This window comes from Augochlora pura, chromosome 6 (genome assembly GCF_028453695.1).
Source record: "Augochlora pura isolate Apur16 chromosome 6, APUR_v2.2.1, whole genome shotgun sequence".
Taxonomy (NCBI): Eukaryota; Metazoa; Arthropoda; class Insecta; order Hymenoptera; family Halictidae; genus Augochlora; species Augochlora pura.
The window spans coordinates 14224405-14245070 of NC_135777.1; the positions used below are offsets into that span (position 1 = coordinate 14224405).

Genomic DNA, 20666 nt, shown 5'->3' on the forward strand with positions numbered 1-20666 from the left:
TCGTCCGTGGCTGATTAATTATTCGATGAATTATTTCTCAAGTGATCTGGAACAAGAGTACAAGCTGCTTACAATTACAAATGGCGAAAGGAGCGGATAATCGCTATTCCGAAACGTTCGATCTATAACTTTGTCATCTCTTTCCCGTACGACGCGAAACAATGTCTGTTACGGATGCGTACGGCGTACGCTAAGACCCGTTTCTTCAACCCGCTTCGATCGCCTCTTGTTTCCAATAGCTTTCCTTTGATGATGGCGGCCGAAAAGGATCGAGATAACGCCATCGGAGACGGAGGCACCGTCGAGCGAATTTAAAACGTGGAGAAGAAAGCTCGCGAGCGGGCCGAGGCGGGGGCCGTAGAGTGGTCGAGAGGGGACCGGCCGTCAAAGGCCAAGGGAAATAATTAAAAGAAAGTTCCAGCCGCGCGAACTATCGCTTTGACCGGCCAGAAGATCGTTAGGTTTCACCGGTGGGGTTCGCTGTCGCCTTTGTCGAAGCACCAGATCGGTTTCCGGTTCTCGAGACGCGACTTGACCGATATCAGCCGCCTGAGATTACGCGGGGAACCTATTGTGTCCGCCTTTGGGGAAATTAAATCCGTTACACCTAATAAATTAAATCGTTTGACCGGTAATAGACGCGAAACACGAAGAGCCCCCATCGATGTAAATCGTCTCTGGTTCGTGGATCGATTCGTGGTCTCGTGGTCTCATCTTTCATTGTTTTTCTGTTTTCTCCGCAGCCTCGGATCTGGACTGCATACGAGCGCTCTTTAACGAGAAGGAGAAAGAGTTGTCGCTGGCCGTGGCGAAAGTCGAGGAGCTAACAAGACAACTGGAGGAGCTGCGAGGCCGACAGAACGCTGTGGGCACCGGGACCGGAAGCGGTGGACCAGGAGGCGTGGGCGGCGGTGGAGTCGGCGGTCCCGGCGGCGGACACCTGTCGACACCCGCCAGCGCCGAGCTCGAAAAACTTAGAAGAGAGCTTATGGTGAGTACTTCTGTCACTTTTGCCTCGAAATTCTCGTGGCAGCGGCAAGAAATCATTCGATTACCGAAATATTATCCACCGAAAGGTCCAAATAGTTCTTGCACTATCGCTATTATGTCGAACTTCCATTTGTAGTAAATTCCTCCCGGTTATTCGCGTCGGACAGTTCGATTTCGGGACTCGCGAAGGTTCTACGTGGACGATCGTTTCAGATAGACAGAACCGTTGCGTCGATTATCCTTAATTTGGCTCAACGAGGTCCAAGAATGTAGAAACAACCCTGCAGTTTTTGGCTTCTTCTCGCGCCACTCGCGTTCCCATTTCTTGAACAAAACTCATACCGGACTTGTTGTCCCAGATTTAAACGGATCGTGTCATATCAATGTGTGTTCGACAGTACCGCAACAAGATGAACGAGCAGCAGAACCAGGTGGTGTCCCAGCAGCGGTTGGCCCTGGCGCAGCGACAAGCGGAAATGGCGTCGATCGACGCGAGGATAGCGCAGCTCCAGGGTCGTCTTCAGCGCAAGAGAGCTCTGAACCAGCGACTGAGTCAGCAGCTGGGCTCCGGGAACCGTGGGAATGCGAACACCGGGTTCACGGAGTCGAAGCTTGACTTTAACGCCGGCGGAAAGTCGAGGCCGGCCGGCAACATAGCCGCAATCGAGCCGTACTCCCACATACCGAACGACAACGACTTCAACCTGAACAAGAACGATCCAAAGTACCAGACATTGCCGTACAACACCAAGTTCACGGTGAACTTCAAGGCCGCCGAGGACGACGTCAACAAGAACAAGATCCAACACTCGGCCAGCGCATCTCAGCTGGGCCAGCGAGTCACCTTCCAGCAATTTGGCCATCAGATAGCGCACAGCCAGTCTCAGTCACATATCCAAGGTTTGTAGACCCCAAAGAACTCCATAGCATTCTTTGGAAAACTCGCACCAGTCTTATAAATAGAAATCACTGAATCAAATTAATATTCTGATTTTCTTCTGTAGGTCAATCGCAACTCCTAGGCTCGAATCAACAACAACACAGTCAAAACATCGGCGGTCAGCCTGTGAACATTCAGCAGTCATGCAACAACAACAACAATAATAATAATAACAATAATAACAACAATAATAACAACAACGCGAACAGCACAAACAACAATTTAATAGGCTCGAGTCATAACTTCAGCCCGGACAGTCTGTCACAGAACCTCCGGGTTCACCATCAGCAACCTCAGACTCAGCAGCAGCAGCAGCAACAACAGCATGGAAATCTACAGCAAAAACAACACAACATCGGCTCCTCGGCGTCCAGCCTGGGGACAACTGTGTCCATCACGCAAACCCAGAACCATAGGAACCTCCAGACACACCAGAAGCCGGTGTCCAGCGTGGCGCCGAGTTTCTCGGTGAAGTCCCAGATCTACCAGACCTCCTCAACGAAAATACACCCCGTGATGCCACAAACCTTGAGCCTCATAGGCCGCGGGCACGCGAACGCTCAGAACTTCGTCGGGCTGAGCACACAAAATGCGAGCCAACAACAGCAGTCGAACCAGTCGGTACCTAGCAATCAGGTTACGAACCAGGAGCAAACGTACAGCTCGAGACACAATTATCCGGTCATCCAGCACTCCGGCCAAGCCAACACCCACTTGTCCTCTTCGTCCTATCAGACTCAGAACTCGCCGAGTTTGCCGTCGACTGTTCACACGTCTTCGAGCGGGATAAACTTCGGCAACCAGATCCAGAGGTACAACCAGAACCAAGGATTGACCAGTCCTGCATCGGGTAGCATCGACCAGACCGATAAGAAGTTCGACAAGGGCCAGGAAAAGTTCGACCACAAGCAGGATCAGAGGTACGAGTCTAATACCGCGTTCAAGTACGATCCTCATCAGATGAAGTACGACCAGCACTCTAAGTACGAGCACGGCAAGTTCGATCAGACCAAACACGATCAGCCAAGCAACCAGACCGGCAAATACGATAACGCGAAGCTCGAGGGCAAGTACGAGGCTTCGCAGACGAAACACGAGCAGCACCATGTTCTCAAGTACGATCCCAATCAGAACACTCAACAGTACGGCAAGCACGATCAGCACGAGGTTCGACCATCGGTAAAGTACGAACTGAACACGGCGTTCAAGCACGACCCTCCGGGCAAATACGAGCCAGGGGGGCAACAGTTCAAGCAGGAATCGGTCAAGTTCGAGAATAATCAGAACAAGTACGAGCAGAGTGCCGCGGTAAAGCATGAGCACAATGGGAAGTTCGAGATCCCAACAAAGATGACGGACAACCCGCTCGAGTTCGACAGGCTGAAGAGCGAGAGTGAGAGGAAGAGCCTGGCGGAGATCCGGGGAGAGGATAAGACCAAGCCGGCTTTGCCGCCGAAGCCTAGCAAGCCTAACCCTCCGCCAAGATTGACTCACCACGAAAAGGTCGACATCTCCGGAGACGATTGCAAGAACACCATGGGAATTAGCCCGAGGTTCGTATATCTATCAAAGATTTATTCTTAAATCCTTTGAGTCTAGATTAGAGTTAGGGAAACGTAGGTATCGTTGCGAATTGGAGTCTCCTCCGAGTTTGAAGATGTTCTATTCGATCGGATTTGCAAAGTCGAGTCTCTGGAAAGAAGAGATTAATGGTCGCCGGAACCCTCCAGAAGTGGGTTGATTGAAGGGGCGCAAAGGTTTCGGGCACAGGATGACAAAACGATTACCGGGTTAATTATAAATGTAAATTAGTCCGTGATCGATTTGGCCGGTGATTCGAAGCTTGTCTCGAATAAAAGACACCGAAATAGATCGACTGCTGTGAGCCGCAGAGACAACAGCTCTTAGTACTGGCGAGCTCTCCGATCGGTCGAGGCCTTGTTTTCCGATCGGCTAGTTTGTGACGCGCGGGCGCGCCCTTCCGTTTGGGTTCGTTCTTTTGCCATTGTCAGTAAAACGGGGAATCGGTTTTACACGATAACCGAGGGGAACGAGTTTGTCCGGTATCGCCCGACAATCTCGCGGTTATATCGCGACGAATCATTTGCGTCGGCCTAAATCGTTTTGTATCTATGCTAATACATGCATTGATATTCGAATAGTCACCCAGTTAGCTTGGTCGAAACCGGTTGAAGGTAAAAAAAATCGGACAAGGAACTAAAATTTATCTGCTTCCTACGCCACAAGACGATTAACGCATTTGTTGCGTTCGATTTGCGGGAGGATAGAGCGGCAGATTTATTCACGTTTAACGATCTCGTCGATTATGTTTTCAGAACGGAGAAAGAGGAGGACGCGCCGCCGATTCCAACATCAGAGCCCCCGGAATCACCTACAGAGACGCCGTTCGGCAATCATCAGATCATCAAAGCTCGGCCTCTGACCTTGAAGAAGGCGCCGATCTCCGAACAGCCGAAGCTCCGCTACGCTAAGTCGAATGTCCACGTTTCGATAAACCGACGGATTGAGATGCCACCGGCGTTCCTTTTCCCGGAGACCGAGATCCCAGCGGACCTGATGCAAACCGAGCAGCAGCAACAGCAACAGCCCCAGCAGCAACCGCAGATCATCGACACGACAGACAACTGCAAGAAGAGCATCGAGGACGTGATCAGCAATGACAAGCTGGAGGAATCGGACATCATCGACGCGCTGAACGTGATCAATATCGAGGACAAAGCGAAAGCACAGAAGGACTCGGACAGAAGGACGGACCTAGACGTGGACGTGAAAGGCAACGAGGTCATGAGGAGAAAGAAAGGGAACTTGAAGTCTAGTACTGGAAAGGCGAACCTCTCGAGAAGGGTATCCTTTGATCCTCTGGCCCTCTTGTTGGATGCCAGCCTCGAGGGTGAACTGGAGCTGGTGAAGAAGACCGCCAAGGAGGTCGCTAATCCTAGCTCTGCCAACGACGAGGGTATTACTGCCCTTCACAACGCTATTTGTGCCGGTCATCTGGAGATCGTCAAGTTCCTTGTCGAGTTCGGCTGCGACGTTAATGCCCAGGACAGCGACGGATGGTAAGATGATCGCGTGGGACAATAATGAGTTCGCTTTCGAACAAATTTTTCATTGTAATTCTGTTGTTCAGGACGCCGCTGCATTGTGCCGCCAGCTGCAACAACCTGTCGATGGTGAGGTTCTTGGTCGAACATGGAGCTTGCATCTTCGCCACCACCCTTTCGGACCACGAAACTGCGGCGGAGAAGTGCGAGGAGGACGAAGAGGGCTTCGACGGCTGCTCAGAATACTTATACAGTTAGTATTCAAGGATCAATGATAGACTGTGAATGATCTAACAAAATATTAACGAGGTCTTATTAATAAAAATTTTGTTTACTTGCAGGTGTTCAAGAGAAACTGGGCATAATGAACAATGGCCAAGTATACGCCGTGTTCGATTACGAAGCGCAGCACAGCGACGAGCTGACCCTGAAGAACGGTGACTCTCTGGTTGTGCTTCGAAAGGGCGACGACAACGAGAGGGAGTGGTGGTGGAGCAAACTGGGACACAAGGAAGGCTACGTGCCTCGGAATTTGCTTGGCGTAAGTTTACACTCCTTCTAAAAGATGAAGGTGCAATAAAGAGTCAATAATGTTTGAATAATCAACATGTTTATTGAAGATTAAATTAATCGTTGTTGTGTGTTTCAGTTGTATCCAAGGGTACAGCCGGCAAAGGTGGACTGAGCTTTGTCAGCCCGCGATAATCCGATGATTGATCATTACCACAGTATTCGATTCGCAGCTTTATCTCGTTAAGTATCATAGTTGCATCGTCGTCGCATTACCAACGTTCTATCTTATTTAATCGCGTCCCATTGTCATCCGTAACGGGCCGAGCGAGAACAGAAACACAGAGACGCTCTCCTCGACGCGTTGTAGGTTTCATTTCTTTTTTATGTTTTTTAAGACAAAACCGGTTAATGAGTCCGGAGCATGGGGTTATCGTAAGTTATTCTCGTTGAAGCGATGTCAGGGCGTCGACCAATAAAAGTAGTCACGGTTTTCAACGGCAAGGAACAGAATCGAAGACAAAAACTGAAATTAAACGGTAAACAATTAAGACACACGGAGAACATACGTCTTCGTACGCGATCGAACAAAAGAACAACGCTTCGTATAAATTAACACGCGCACAGCTCTAGTTAAAAAAAAAAGTAATTCCTCCTGTGAATTTATCGCGTCTCGGAGTGAATAAAGTGATTGACACTAAAGCTACTGAAGCTGACCCGTAAGCGCTGCCCTATAAAACTAACAAGATTAAATTTATTCAATAATTTCCCACGAGAGCGTATTTAGAATTTAAGTAATTGTAATATAAAAAAATCTGACATCGGTTATTTGACGAACAATGGTAGTTTTAGTGTTGAGAGAAAGATGTACTCGACTTAAAAATTTCGCGAGAATCGTTCGTCTTCATACCCCGCGCTTTAGTCAGTTCCTTCAACGAAACAGTACAAAAGAAAAAAATGAATTTCGACTCTTCCCTTATCCTCTCCCTCTCGGCAATTGCGCTTTTAGGTCGACGACTCCCTCAGCTCATAGTCGAAGCGTTTTACATGTAATATGAATCACTTAAATGTCAAGCGTCACACACGTCCCGAGAGAAGATCACTTGGAAAGTTCCTCCCGCGCCTACAGCATGAAAAATGATTCAAACGTACGGGATGTACTGTTAAATTAATTGTAAGAGAAATATTACAGCGAGCAGCTATGTTTTCATTTTAATCCCGACGTTTTGTGTGTAAGCTTCTGCCTTCGAGCCACTGTACCATCGATCTTTTTCCTTATGGAAGAACTTTTCGAATGATCCTCCACAGTTGGTGGAGACTTACCCCTTCCCAACTCCCTTTCATTTTAACGCGTACTTAACATTTGATTTGTTTCACCTAAATGGCTCCGTTTAGATGAAGTCAGATTATTGTTGCAGATTATTGTTACGTTTGTTCGTCACCAGCGAAATTTTCCAAATCCGACTGAGGCGATCTCGGATTTCGAAAATGTTCTTAATGATGTAGAATGTAATCTTGCCGGTCAGGCGCTTCGGACCCCGAGAGAGAACGAAAAGAGGATGATGCGAGCAATCCGGGATCCCTAGGACCGCTCTGGGATCCTCATTACGAATCAAACCCGCGATTAGAAATGTATAATTGACTATTACACTGTTCTGCAGATTTTCACTATTTTCTGTATTCCGGTAATCGATGGATCACTCTTAGAAATTTTTAACTTCACAAATTATTTGTGCTTTTACCGTATAAACTGTATACATGTTCTACACTGTACAATAGATTTCTTCTAATATTATAAACGTTTAAAAATATTTAAATAATCCCGAGATCTGCAATAATGATCTATCGATTAGCAGAAGTCAAAATAGTTGTTGGACAGTGTTTATCAACCAGGCCAGGTTCGAATGACTTACTGTCAGACGGGTTCTGAGCGCATCTTGTTGTACTGTTTAAGAATGTACAGATGAATGAATGCACCAGTGCTCAGAGCATTTCTGACACTTACTCGTAAATAAAGAATGTGCCTTTCAGAAGTAATAATGGATATATTATGTAAGAATGCATGATATATTATGACGAATAAATTGTTTTTAATAGAAACAAAATCATTACAAAATACCGTTTATTGTCGTGAAAAAATACAGGCGGGCAGCCGATATACTCGGGGTAAGTAGTCGTCCCGGTTACTTCTTAGAAAAAATACTATCGAGGTATATAAAATAAACACTAAAATCTCATTATAAATATCATTAAAAATTACAAGAGAGAACAAGTCCATCGGGAACGATAAAATAAGGCACTAACAGTACGCGCGTCCGTAATAAATTAGATTTTACTGGGATTACATAGTATGCTTTCAATGCGACACATTTTTGTCCGATTATGTTAATCAACAGTACACAAGATTATAAAAAGAGCTAAGCATAAAAGTTTAAATCACTCTTACGTCTACGTTAATACCATTCCAAACAAATATCATTAGTGTATTTGACAAAGCGGATGTAAACAAATATTAAGTAAAAAAAATAGTTTAACAGTGGAGACTGTTAAAATCATAGGTCTCCGCAAGGCGTGTATCAAAATTAAAATATGTATATATTACAAATATATATGTATATAACTAATATGTTAAGACTTGTAATACGTATGGCCTCTTGTGTCCTTAATAGTAACGATATAAAAGAATACTCAAGTATCATTTGTGCTTTCTCTTTTTCAGAAGAAAATACTTAAGTTTCATTATTTTTCGCTTGGCTTATTAATTGTAGACAACTCTTTATATCCTCACAATCGGCGACCATCGCATCAAGTCTAAAAAATATATTATGTAGATCTTATTCTATGCCAATAATCATTTTCTAATAATACCTGTCAGTAAACATATCCAATGCGGCTTCAGTGAAATTTCCTTTCTTCAAAGCTTGATGACAAAAGTGCGTCAAATATTTAAAACATTTATGAGTCGAATCGCAAACGATTTGATTCTCACATTTTGCTATTTGCTTTGTAACATTCCATGCTGCATGTACGTACTGTATCACAGATATCCAGTGCTGAGACTCCACCAGTCTTTTTCCCTGATCTATAATAGCTTTCTGTACAAAATCAGAATATTATTAGTAACAGAATAAAATGAAACATGATGAAACTGTCAAGTTGGAAAAATATCACGCAGTATATAGAGCACCTGAAATACATCTAAATGAATATGTATATAATTATTTGAAGAATCCTCGAGCTTGGATGTTACCAAACTAAGATGAATATTTTGCTTCAAATTATTTAGAGTATCAATTAGTGGCTGTACATCCGCTGCTGGCATCTTTTTTAGGAGAATATTATGTAGCTTTTCCCCTTCTGGCAAACCACTTTCTTCTTGTGCGACAACCACGTCCATTATCATGCTTATTAACTGATCACGGCTGAGACCTCTTAAACCACTTGCCAGGCTTCCAGTAAATTGTGTCTGAAAATTACTATTAGCTGACAGGAGCTGTGATTTTTTCTTTTTCTCTGGTGTTGTAAACTCTAAATCGTTTGGGTTGCCCAATACAAGCCTTTTTCTGGGCGTGCTTCTCAGTATCATGCTAGTTCCTTTGGTCGGACTTTTCACAGGAGTACGGTCCCTGGAACTTAAACTGGAATAGATTCAATTCAGCTTTCCTTCAATGATTTTTTTGATAATAATAAAAGGATATACATTGAATTGAACATGCTTACTTGAAGAGACTATTTCGTTTGCATGTATCAAGATCAGGTGACCAAACTATAGTCTTACGACGACGCCCACGTTTCTGTATCACTAATTCATCCGGACTAGGTGCAGGACTCCAGGAGTCAGAGCCATGTCGGCTGTTTAAAAAGTTGTCCATTGCATTAACTTCAGTAGAAACGGTCTCTCCTGAAATACGAGATGAAATTGAAAGAAACAAACAGGTGGGCCGCACGGAAACTTGTCAGGAACGCACCAGGCGACACCGAATTGTTGACAGGAATCACTGCCAGAGCTTGTCTAGAAGATCTTCGACGAGTTCCATCTGGCCTTCGAAGAAAATCTCTCCTCGTTGGTGTGTTCATTTTGTCAGAATAAACCAAAAATTCTTTGCAATAGACGTGCTTGTTTTCGTTCTCACAAAACGTATGCTTCGATGACACGTAAAATGTCAATTCGTCTTCTCAACTCCGAATCGGTGTTCAATGCTTTTACACGTTTCATAAACGAGATGAATGCAATTGCTACTCAAAAATCCATTTAAAATACACACTTTGTGTCACTGAACGAGTGCAATAACAAAGAAAAAACGATCACAACAACGCGTCCATCCTTGCCTGAGAATGGATCAGAAAATGGCGGGAAGTAAGCTGATTGGGTTCCACCAGCGACGACACATGCTAACCTGTTGCAGTATGGAAGGCAGAGCTGAGCTTCAAAAACTCAAAACTATACAATTAATTCTCTATACATAAGTTATTTATTTCTAACGCATTTTTGAAGACATGGATAGTAATAAGAGACTTCATTAAAATATTCTAGATATGAAAATAATATTTTTTCAGTATTTTGTAATTTTAACGTGACAATCTAAAACGACCTGTTACTACTCCTTCCCTTCTAACGCTGATGCACAGACACTTGTAGTAGATCTGTTCAATGGCGTCGATGCGATGAGGAGTACGCATGTGTTACACACATGTGTAGAGTAATGGGTCCTACTCCTCACACTTTTCGTGCTCTCTAAGCTGGCTCACACATTCCCACCATTTTATTGCGCATCTAGTACAGCGCAAGTATTGTAAAAATAAATATGCACAGGAGTATTCCGTTTTCAATTGTTGAAAATGAAAACGATGACGATGAAAAAGTACCACCAAATTAACGATTGATTAAGGATTTCGAACGAGTTTTTTTTTTAGATAAGAAACAGAATTTGTAAAAGTACGTTTTTATAATAATATTAATACTCATCCCGACGACGGTTTGTCAATTTATCTATTAAGGCGTTAGTTATTAACAATAGCTTGCAAGAAAGGATGCGATAACAAATTCTGGTTTCGTTCTGACCCTTTAACAACAACAACCTCTACGTTATAAGCCTCAGGCAGTCGATGTAATTATCAATTTCCAAACTGTTGTGGATCAGAAGAAACTTCAATCTTTCTATAACTAATTCGAAATCGATAATTACATAGGGTTTAATAGCTACGAAGTACTGTTGGGATAAAGTGGATTTTTTAAATAGTAAATAGACGCAAAATAAACTTAGCAAATACATTTTCGAGTATATTATGAGGTAACAAATTATATTATTTGAAGTTTCTTTAAAAATCGTATTTCGCGCTGCGTGTCTCTGATGGCAAGTGAGACAAACTACATCGTTCGCGGTGTGATTTCATGCTCTTTTGCTTACTCGCTGTTTTCTCTCGTTTTCTTTGACTGCGAGGGCAGCACTGTCTCATTAATAAATTGCCAACCAATCAAAGCAAAGAAAGTTTCTATGTTAACCCTCCCTAACATATCAATCTGCAGCCTGGAGGTGTGCAGAAGTAAGGCATATTACTGCATACGTACATATATGTAATAAACGATATGTTTATTATTATGACATAAATAATATGGTTAAAAACAAAGAAAATAATCCTCAACTTATACAGTCTTAAAAAAATATCATCTACGAGGAGTTTATTTATATCTAATATAATCTTTTACAATTATCTAATTCTTATGTATGCTTCGAATGATTTGGTTCGCTTATTCCATGAAGTATTATACAAATTTCGAAAAAAATCATTTGTTCTACAAAATCTGTGAATAGCGCCATTCCACGTAGTGGCAAAATGATGAAACTGACAGACAAATTCATTGACAGAGCAAACACTTCTGTGAAGAAACGTTTACAAATAGTGTCGGTAATTTACTATAAATTATTTATGCATTTATGTACATATTTTATATTTTCGTGACATAAAAACTCATACAGTACATGATCTCTTCCTATGTCTTGTCTGTATTTGGATCATATAGATATCATGTGAGAATTAAAATTCATACTAATAATGTGGAATTATTATTAATTTTTTATTATCTTGTAATTTGTACATTCTCCCGACTTCGTACAATAAAAATCACTTTACTTATATAAAACACCTGTAAAAATCAGTAGAGGGCGCATCCTGTTGATTAAATAGAAATCTTTTTATAATCTATGACTATGACACAAGCGCAGTCGTCTTAGGCGCATCTGACTTGTTCTGACCTGTACAAAGAACCGATATTATATCTGTGATATTCGCTATAATTTAATTGTTGTGTGACATAATCTATTGGACACAGGGTAAGTTCATTGAACTTGAAATTAAGAAAGGAAAGTAGCATATAATCAGTCATAAGCGTAATACTATTTCTAACATGCATAACTAGAAATAATGGGTTATGCATGTACGTCGATTTGTGATGTAACAGTTCTATCTATCACTCGGACTTAAATTTTATTTGTCATAGTAACTTCTGTGAAATTATTTTAAAATTTTATTCATCACAGAACATTAAAATGGCCACACTTGCTCGTAATTTGCGTCCGTATTTGAGGTATGTTCGCGGTCAAAGCAGAACTTACGCCGATGCTCCTGCTAGCAGCAATGAAATGAAGTTTACATTTGCTGGAGCTAATCAGGTAACATTATATATAACTCGATAAATGTGTATAGGTATCACATCACTCTCGAATAATACTACAGAATTTCAATATGACTGTGGCAGGTATTTTACGACCAAGCTGCAATCAAACAGGTTGATGTACCATCTTTCTCCGGTTCATTTGGTATTTTACCAAAACACGTTCCCACATTAGCTGTGCTAAAGCCTGGAGTAGTCACAGTATTTGAAGAGGGTGGCGCAACCAAAAAAATTTTTGTTTCTTCTGGAACTGTTACTATAAATGAAGACAATAGTGTACAGGTACTTCTCCCATTGTATGCATTACTAGTTCAAGTTATTGAAACAGATATTGTACATGTCTATTTTATAGATTTTAGCAGAAGAAGCTCATCCAGTAGAAAATCTTGATAATTCGGCAGCCAGAGATATCCTTAGTAAAGCTCAGCAACAACTCTCATCCGCATCAACTGATAAGGATAAAGCTGAGGCACAAATTGCAGTTGAAGTTGGTGAAGCTTTGGTAGCTGCTTCCCAATAAACGTTACATCGTTAACATAAAAAATATTGTCTGTTATCAAATCTTAGGACATATATTCACCAAACTTCTGTCATGGTATTGTATAAAACTGTAGTAATAATAAAAATTTATAACTAAGCCATGTACAAATTAATTACATCACAGAAATAATAACAGTACATATCTTTTTATATTATAATTTATTATATGTTAGATAACTATTACTTAACGAATAACAATAAAATTTGACTTTCTCTAAAAACTATTTAGGTACAATGATTTTGTTGTATTTAACAAGTACATACGTATAACAGCCACAAAAAAATTGATTGATTATATTGCTTATTTCGTTTTTATAAATATTTAAAGGATATTGTTTCAATATTATTTAACATTTTTTCTCGACGCTTTTCCGAAATTAAATATCTAAACAATTGCATGGTTTTTGATTGGTTTTGAAAAATTGTGCACTAGAAAACATAATAAGTATTTAACTCTTGCTTTAAATTAGTACTAAAACATTTAGTACACTACACACACATCAATGATGCTGCTTATATAATATACATATATATAAGCGTATAAGTTAATAAATATCAATGTACTATAAAAATTTGTAATTTTAAATCTTTTTATAATTGTTAATCATACATAAAAAATGTTATGTACATTAAAAACATGTTGTACCAATCTATAAAATGTTCAAGTATCAAATTTGATATAACATTTGTATAATATACTTTGCAGTAGATTTTTCAGGCGAAGGACACTTGTTTCGATTTGTTCAGTGTACTACAGCAACAAAACTTTTCATTTTTATAAACTATTCAACAGCAGTGTCAAAGACTTAGAACTCTTTAAGTAAAAAATTTACAAATATATTTTGGCACGCGAGAAATTCTATTATAACTCCTAAATGTTGCGTCTACAATAATAAAGTCTTGAAATATGGTTCAGGTATGTATATACAACCCTATACTCTCGATTCTCGCCCTAGATAACATTTCTCGAAGTTAACATTCATGAGAGAAAAAGAAAAATCGCGTTTAAAGCTAAGCGACCTAATTTGTAAATCACGATTAATAATAAATCCCGGCACTGAATGTATTATGCGAAAAATATGTTTCTTTTGGCATGACTAGTTGCACGATAATCCATCCTTGTCTCATTGATTTCTTGTCAATTGACATTGCATTAACGACGGTAACAATTTTTCCCTACAAGTTATATCGCTGGTGCTCTTACAGCAATCGCGAGTAAATACTTTCTGCAATTGTTGTAATGTTTTAAAACAGATAACAACACAACAATTGTTGCTATCACCGAGCTCGTTGTTACATAAACGTTCACTTGCGACATCCTCCACTACTTTGGTCATACTCTTTTTATTGCTTTCTGATGGTTTGCTACACGAGCTATTCTGACAACATTGCAGATGATCAAACTTGCAGTCGACACACTTGCACATGTTAGCTGCGGCTGCTATCTTCTGCAGAATGTTCCTGTTCTTTCCTAACTTTGTACTATTTTCTTTCCTATCAATTTTCGCGTTGTGGCCAGTGTTTTTTGTGTTGGTAGCGATACTTTCTAACAAATTTGCATTTTCCAAACGTTGCAATGGCTCCAGTTGATTTTCTACTTGTAACGGATAGGGTTCTGGTTCGACTAAATCGACTAGTGAATGAACTGCGGTGGGAAATGCATTTAATTCCGACCAGGATTGCGTCCTTAAAGTAGACGGAGTCGCTAAAGCCATAACGTCTGTCCAAGGAGAGGGTATTTCTTCTTCAGACGCTATGGCTAACTCAATGGCTTCCGATGGCACGTTATGAGCGCCTTTTGTATTTAATGTCTGAACCTCTTTATTCGTAGCTCCTGTTTCTAAGGTGTCATTGACAAACGATAGATTACCCAATCCACTGTCGAACAGTTGTGTATCGCTGGAAGAAGTAATTATATTTGATACTTGACTAGTAATAGAATTACCACTATATAACGTTGCATTGCTACGGTCGATAACCGGCTCCAAATTTGATCCATCGCTGATTTGCTGGTTTTCACATTGTTGAACGTCACTGGTAAAGTCAGCTCCTTCTGATATATGAGCTATAGCGTTCTGCAAACCATCCTGTATAATTTTTTGCTCCAAATTTATGGAATTCGTATTTTTCACGTTGTTTGTTTTATTCTCTATCTCTAATGTTGTAGTATCTGATGTATATTGTTGGCTTTGCTCTTGTGATAAATTCGAATTATTTATTTCTGTGAACATCTTAAATTTGTCGTAGCTCTTGTTGTTATTAAAATTATCAATCTCATGTTCGTTAAAGTTATTTATAATAATGTTCTCTGACGCCAGGATGGTAACTGTTGCAGTCTCACTTGGTCTATTCAACTGTTTAGTGTTGATATTGTAATCGAGGTCTTGATTAAGTCCTTTCCGACTTAAAATGTCTATCATATCATCCGTAGGTGTCGAATGATTGTCCGCATTCTCTGTGGACAAGTAAGTGATGCTTTCGTTGCTTTGTGAACTTCTAGAAGATATTGGAATAAGGGAGTATGATGGCACACTTGAGTTCTTATTAGTTACTTCTACAACGTTGATATCTGACTTTAATAGATCATTATTTCTTTGGTTTCCGCTGTCATCTTGATTTCCTTCTTGTTTCTGTAACAAAATAATGTGACAAAATTCTGGTGCTAAATTTTTTGTTTTAAAAGTCACAATACATACCACTTCATCATTACTCATTCTTTTATGTGTTTTTAAATGACTTTTTAAGCTATGAGGTGTGGTGAAAGATCGTTTACAGCTTTCATAAGTACACACATAAGGCCGTTCTCCTGTATGTGTTCTTTCATGCGTTTTTAAATGATGCGACGCTGTGAAAGCTTTACCACATCCCTTCTCTTGGCACCTGAAATAAAGAATTATTTAATTCTTCTACTTAATTATTGCATGATAAAAATGTATGAATTCGTTTATACAAATTTATTTGGTTGTTATATCGAGTATAGATTAAGTAAAACTGAAATTTTTAGTGAACTACTGATGCGATATTATACATCTATTGTATATCAGATAACATACTTGTAAGGTCTTTCTTGAGTATGAGTACGAATATGTTTCTTGAGATCACTTAGAGTAGTGAAGAATTTAACGCATCCAGTTTCTTCGCAGTTAAACGTGTTGCCACTGTGAAGTCTTTGGTGAGCTCTCAGTCTGTAAAGGGTATTGAATGCTTTCTCGCAACCTTTGTGATTGCATTCAAAGGGTTTTACTTTAGTGTGTACTCTAGTGTGAATCTTTAGGCTGTACGACGTGAGAAAGGCCTTGCCGCAACTTGCTTCTGCGCATTTAAATCGATACTCGCCTGAAAGTTTTGAGAATTCCCTCCACATAAAAAGTTTGCTGGACTATCTATTGCTCGCAGTATCTGAAAGCCATGCAGGTCGAAGCGATCCCTTTATACCAGCAGTGATGACTTCATAATGAGTAATACTATATATGTAAAGAGCTTTCATAAAACACAATTACATTCCATATATACTTATTCAATGAAAGAGCAAAATGAACACACTCACCTTGTTTCCTTCATTCTTGAGTAGCACAAATAGATAAACATGTGTTATTCCAGACAAGTGAACACATCATGCATAGCACAGAATGTTATTTTTAATTGCGTAAATGAAATGATTATTTAGAGAAACAGAGAATGTGGTTGTTCTAGTTTAATTTGATGTTTATATGTTAATACTACATATACTCAACACTTTCTTTAGGCATTGTATTATATGATGAAATGCATTTAGCTCCATCAAGCAATATCAATATAAATGCCTTACCTTTATGAGTTTTCATGTGAGTTCTCAAATTCCCAACTGTGCTGTATGTTCTAGTACAACCCTTGTATTCACAAGTATATCGGCCAATATGTTTTTGGCTGTTAGTCGAAACCTTGCTCTCAATAGTAATAATCTCGTGGGCAGATTCATTTGACAATAACTCATCATGACCAGAATGAATTCGCATAAGGATTTCATGAGGACTAATTGTATGATGTATTGACCTATAACAAAAAAATTAGTTATATATAACTAACATAAAATTCATTTATATCATGTACATACATCTAGTCGTTTTTAGTTTTGTTTTGTAAATTATAAATTCACTGTTTCCATATATATATAAACACATTAATTTTGTCAATGTAAACAATATATAAGAACCAGGTGTGACTAACTTCTGGCTGAGTGTATTGTTGTTCCTGACTAATCTTAAGCTAAATTTATAAACTTTCAACACTATGCTTGTATATTATATTTTATGTATAAGGTAACATATGACAGAGACCAAATGAAATATCTTTTCTAAAATAATATATTAATATAATAAAATATAAAAATTTCTTTAGCAATAATTAAAATCTTTTGAGATTATAAAATTAATCGTAAATATTTTGTCAAAGAAAATGGTACTAAAATTAATACTTAATACAAATTCGAGGAAAAAACATAATTGTATATGTATTGCACAAATTCTGTTTAAGTGAATGAGATGAATTATTATATTCGTAACGTACTAAAAACTTTTACTTCAAAGTCGATTGAAGTGTACATTTTATAAAAACAAGAATTAGGGTTCTAATGTCAAAATGCGTTATATCCTTATAAGGTTGGGATAAAAACTACCGCTTGCCATTAAATAAACAGTTTGTGAATCGTTTCTGTTCTTTAGTTAATTTCTTCTACTTGTAGTTGGCAATACATAGTAGAAGCATTTATTTAATCCAATGTAGAAATCGAAATGTAAGAAAATCAAGTGATCTTACTCCGTGGTGTTGTCACTAGGTATCCTTTCATCGATAGGAGTATCATCGTCAGAATACTTCTCGTAATCGAACACAGCGCCTTGTTCGTAAACTCTGCCAAAATTAGTTATATCTAAGCTATCGTCGAGACAATCTTGGAGATCATGTGTCACGAGAATATTATCAAAGTTTCCCTCAATATCGTCAGTGGTCTCGTATTCCTGAAATTTTTCGCCTTCCCACGTCGCCATACTTTTTCTGCCTGCACAAAACAAATCACGAGGCAACATGACGTAGATTCGCCACCAACTTTCCATACAATGATTTCCGTGTGATGCTCAATCGGTACATTATTGTACCACAGATGAGGCATCATACTAGACTAGACACCATATGAGGTTCCATGTCACGTGCTCTAAAATACCGACATAGCTAATAATAAGAGGCCACAAACCAGACTTAGTTTGTTCTAACAATTTGAGAGTTATCCCAATTGACGCTGTACGTATACCGACCGAACTAAGCTTTACATTTCCTCCATAAGAGACGCCACAGTTGTCTATATTTATTCAATTTAGAGCCGCCTAAAACCATCTATTACACAATATGAAATGTAAACACTAAACTATGAGCACAGAGCTGATCTGATAGTTCTAATACATAAGCGAAGCGTGAGATTAGTACACGTCACTCCATTAACAACTCTCTAACGTGGATTAGGTAGTGCATACTGTAACAGTATCAGTCAATTGATCAACATCTGCACCAGAACGATGCCACGAATACTTTCGATACAAAGTCACGTAGTGTCTGGTTATGTGGGTAATAAAAGTGCAATATTTCCGCTACAGGTAAGCAAATTGTACATATTATAAATTTAATTATTACTAAAGCAACCAATGCCGATCAAATGACCGAATTCATATTTTTTGTTTTACAATTATTGAAATCACGAAAAAGTTTCTAAGGAAAATAATCTTATCTTTATTCAAGCACATCTAGTATGTAATAAGGTTACATGAAATCTAAATAAATTCAGTTTTGTGATTTTTTAAAGTAGATCATTTCGAATCGGCTAACACGTCTGTTCATAACTCACCTGTTCTACTTTTTGAAAATGTTAGAGTATTTTAAACGAGAAATAATTACTCCGTTTGGATAAACTTATGAAGGGAATCTATGTCCGATAAAGACGAAATTTAAACGAAGAGATTATTCGAAATGCAAAATTTTAGTTTCGAAAATTTAACAGTTTCGAATACATTTATGAAAAACTTCGGCAATTTTTCTAGTGTTTAAATCGTCGCAGCAGTATTACGGCATCGACATTTATTAATAACGTCTTGCTAAGCGTCATTCCATGTGTTAGTAATATCCGTATACGCAGCTTTTAATGTATAGACGTTAAAAGAATGTCGATTAATTTCTTATTGTTTGTCTTTATCAAATAACAAATCCTTTTCAGAAGTACAGCCTTCTTTTTTTAAACTTGTCTTTACATGTAGAGTCATCCCGAGCCTGTATTATATTCCTGTATCATATATTCATTAATAATTTGAATTATTATATTTTGCATTATTAAATAATAGGAAAATTAAATTACTATTTTCAAGTAAAATACGTTGTAAGCATTAATCTGTTAATAATTTTATCTTATCTTCTGTTTAGTTACTAGGTTTTGATGTAGACTCAATAAATTCTGTTCAACTATCTAATCACACTGGTTACAAGGTTTTCCTAGGTCAAATATTAGATGATAAAGACTTGGGTAAGAACAATAATTTCAAATTTAATTATGAAGTATAGAAAGAGTATATTGTATAAACAATTTACTTTCAAGCATTCACAACGTTTGTAGTTATCTTTCAGAGGTTCTGATGTCTGGTTTGGAACAAAACAATTTGGATGATTACAGTCATTTACTAACTGGATATGTTGGCTCTGTCCCATTCTTGAAAAGAATAGCAGGGGTAGTTCGTCAATTAAAGCAGAAAAATCCTAATCTTATATATGGTATGTATATTATAACATAGAAATTTAATTGAGATTCAATTCATAATATCTATGGATCTTTTTATTCAAGTCTGTGATCCTGTAATGGGCGATAATGGAAAAATGTATGTTCCTGAAGAACTAAAAGAAATTTATAAAACAGAGATAGTACCACTGGCAGATATCATAGTACCAAATCAATATGAATTAGAGTACTTTAAACATATTATAATTTTATAACAACAAAAACAAGAGCAGTAGTAAAAATGTTAATAATTTTAGATGGTTGAGTGATATCAAGACCAATACCATTCGAGATATACAAACTGCTATAAATGTGTTACATAAAATGGGCCCTAAAATAGTAGCTGTTTCATCGGTAGAAATTGATAATAAATTGACAGCAATATGCAGCACGGTGAAGGGTAATAAATTAATAGAAGTGACCTTCAAAACGTATAAAAGTTCCGTATCTATATTGAATGCCTGCAAACAGATTGTGTTTGATTTCAGATAATAAAGTAATGCAGATCGACATTCCAAAAATACCAGCTAGTTTTACAGGATCAGGAGATCTTTTCGCTGCGCTGTTTTTAGCACACACGCACTTGCAAGACAATATAAAAGATGCTATTGAAAAGACTGTGAATTCTTTACACAACGTCTTGCTGAAGACTTACAAATATTCTCAAGGTATCGTTTTATTGAAAATATCAAAATTTTTGAAAAGAAAAATGTAAAAGTCTAATAATTACTTTTATAAATATTCATTAGACTGCCACGATCAGGACGCACAGTTTGCCAGAAAAATCGAATTACGATTAATACAAAGCAAGGATTGTATTGAAAATCCTGTGATACATCTACTTTCAAAACCACTTTAACCTCTTCAGGGATGAATTTTTATTGTAGGGAACAATCTACTTAATTATTTCTCTTTTATTTATCATCCATTTCATTTCACTCGATGAGATTTTTTCGGTATTGTTGAGAGTTTCTGTACTAAATAGTTTTTCAACTGATTCTCATTTTCTTTACATCCAGAATAATCATAATTTTAAGAAAACTAAACGAATACATACGTAGCAGTATCCCTGAAGAGGTTAATTGAATCTTATTGTAACATTTGTTTTATAAATAAAAAGATTATCTTTGTTATTACATATACAAAAAATATATTTAC

At 38.4% G+C, this 20666-nt stretch overlaps 5 protein-coding genes across 11 annotated transcripts in view; 3 read left to right on the top strand and 2 right to left on the bottom strand.

Annotated features, from left to right (window-relative positions):
- LOC144470868 (uncharacterized) overlaps nt 1–7756 on the top strand; it is a 144683-nt gene extending 136927 nt beyond the window's left edge. For all 4 annotated transcript variants that reach the window (XM_078182445.1, XM_078182449.1, XM_078182446.1 and 1 more), the window contains 7 exons: nt 744–991; nt 1389–1890; nt 1995–3483; nt 4267–5010; nt 5082–5248; nt 5337–5536; nt 5645–7756. In XM_078182445.1, coding sequence (XP_078038571.1) covers nt 744–991; nt 1389–1890; nt 1995–3483; nt 4267–5010; nt 5082–5248; nt 5337–5536; nt 5645–5680 — 3386 coding nt within the window. In that variant the 3' untranslated portion in view covers nt 5681–7756. The remainder of the gene's footprint in view (nt 1–743; nt 992–1388; nt 1891–1994; nt 3484–4266; nt 5011–5081; nt 5249–5336; nt 5537–5644) is intronic.
- Nucleotides 7757–7885: 129 nt separating this feature from the next.
- Nucleotides 7886–10178, bottom strand: LOC144470870 (uncharacterized). Of its 3 annotated transcripts, none has more exons than XM_078182452.1 (5): nt 9474–10178; nt 9226–9385; nt 8693–9143; nt 8374–8600; nt 7886–8316 (listed from the first exon to the last, which is right to left on the bottom strand). In XM_078182452.1, the coding sequence occupies exons 1-5, from the start codon at nt 9580–9582 to the stop codon at nt 8235–8237; spliced, it is 1029 nt and encodes a 342-aa protein (XP_078038578.1). In that variant the 5' UTR covers nt 9583–10178; the 3' UTR covers nt 7886–8234. The 3 variants fall into 3 exon arrangements, with proteins under 3 accessions (XP_078038578.1, XP_078038577.1, XP_078038576.1); XM_078182451.1 differs by having other exon boundaries at nt 8693–9137; nt 9226–9406; XM_078182450.1 differs by having other exon boundaries at nt 9226–9406.
- A 1534-nt stretch (nt 10179–11712) lies between these two features.
- Atpsyndelta (ATP synthase, delta subunit) lies at nt 11713–12815 on the top strand. The gene is made up of 4 exons (XM_078183230.1): nt 11713–11837; nt 12045–12176; nt 12263–12460; nt 12531–12815. The coding sequence occupies exons 2-4, from the start codon at nt 12054–12056 to the stop codon at nt 12696–12698; spliced, it is 489 nt and encodes a 162-aa protein (XP_078039356.1). The 5' UTR covers nt 11713–11837; nt 12045–12053; the 3' UTR covers nt 12699–12815.
- A 43-nt stretch (nt 12816–12858) lies between these two features.
- On the bottom strand, nt 12859–17808 carry LOC144471312 (uncharacterized). Of its 2 annotated transcripts, XM_078183228.1 has the most exons (5): nt 17513–17808; nt 16527–16750; nt 15772–16054; nt 15415–15598; nt 12859–15348 (listed from the first exon to the last, which is right to left on the bottom strand). In XM_078183228.1, the coding sequence occupies exons 1-5, from the start codon at nt 17806–17808 to the stop codon at nt 13843–13845; spliced, it is 2493 nt and encodes an 830-aa protein (XP_078039354.1). In that variant the 3' UTR covers nt 12859–13842. The 2 variants fall into 2 exon arrangements, with proteins under 2 accessions (XP_078039354.1, XP_078039355.1); XM_078183229.1 differs by lacking the exons at nt 16527–16750; nt 17513–17808 and adding an exon at nt 16266–16283 and having other exon boundaries at nt 15772–16182.
- Nucleotides 17809–18097: 289 nt separating this feature from the next.
- Nucleotides 18098–20644, top strand: Pdxk (pyridoxal kinase). Its single transcript, XM_078182979.1, has 7 exons — nt 18098–18342; nt 19160–19259; nt 19361–19504; nt 19575–19695; nt 19766–19908; nt 19997–20176; nt 20258–20644. Exons 1-7 carry the CDS (start codon nt 18265–18267, stop codon nt 20365–20367), a joined length of 876 nt encoding a protein of 291 aa, XP_078039105.1. The 5' UTR covers nt 18098–18264; the 3' UTR covers nt 20368–20644.
- Nucleotides 20645–20666: the final 22 nt, after the last annotated feature.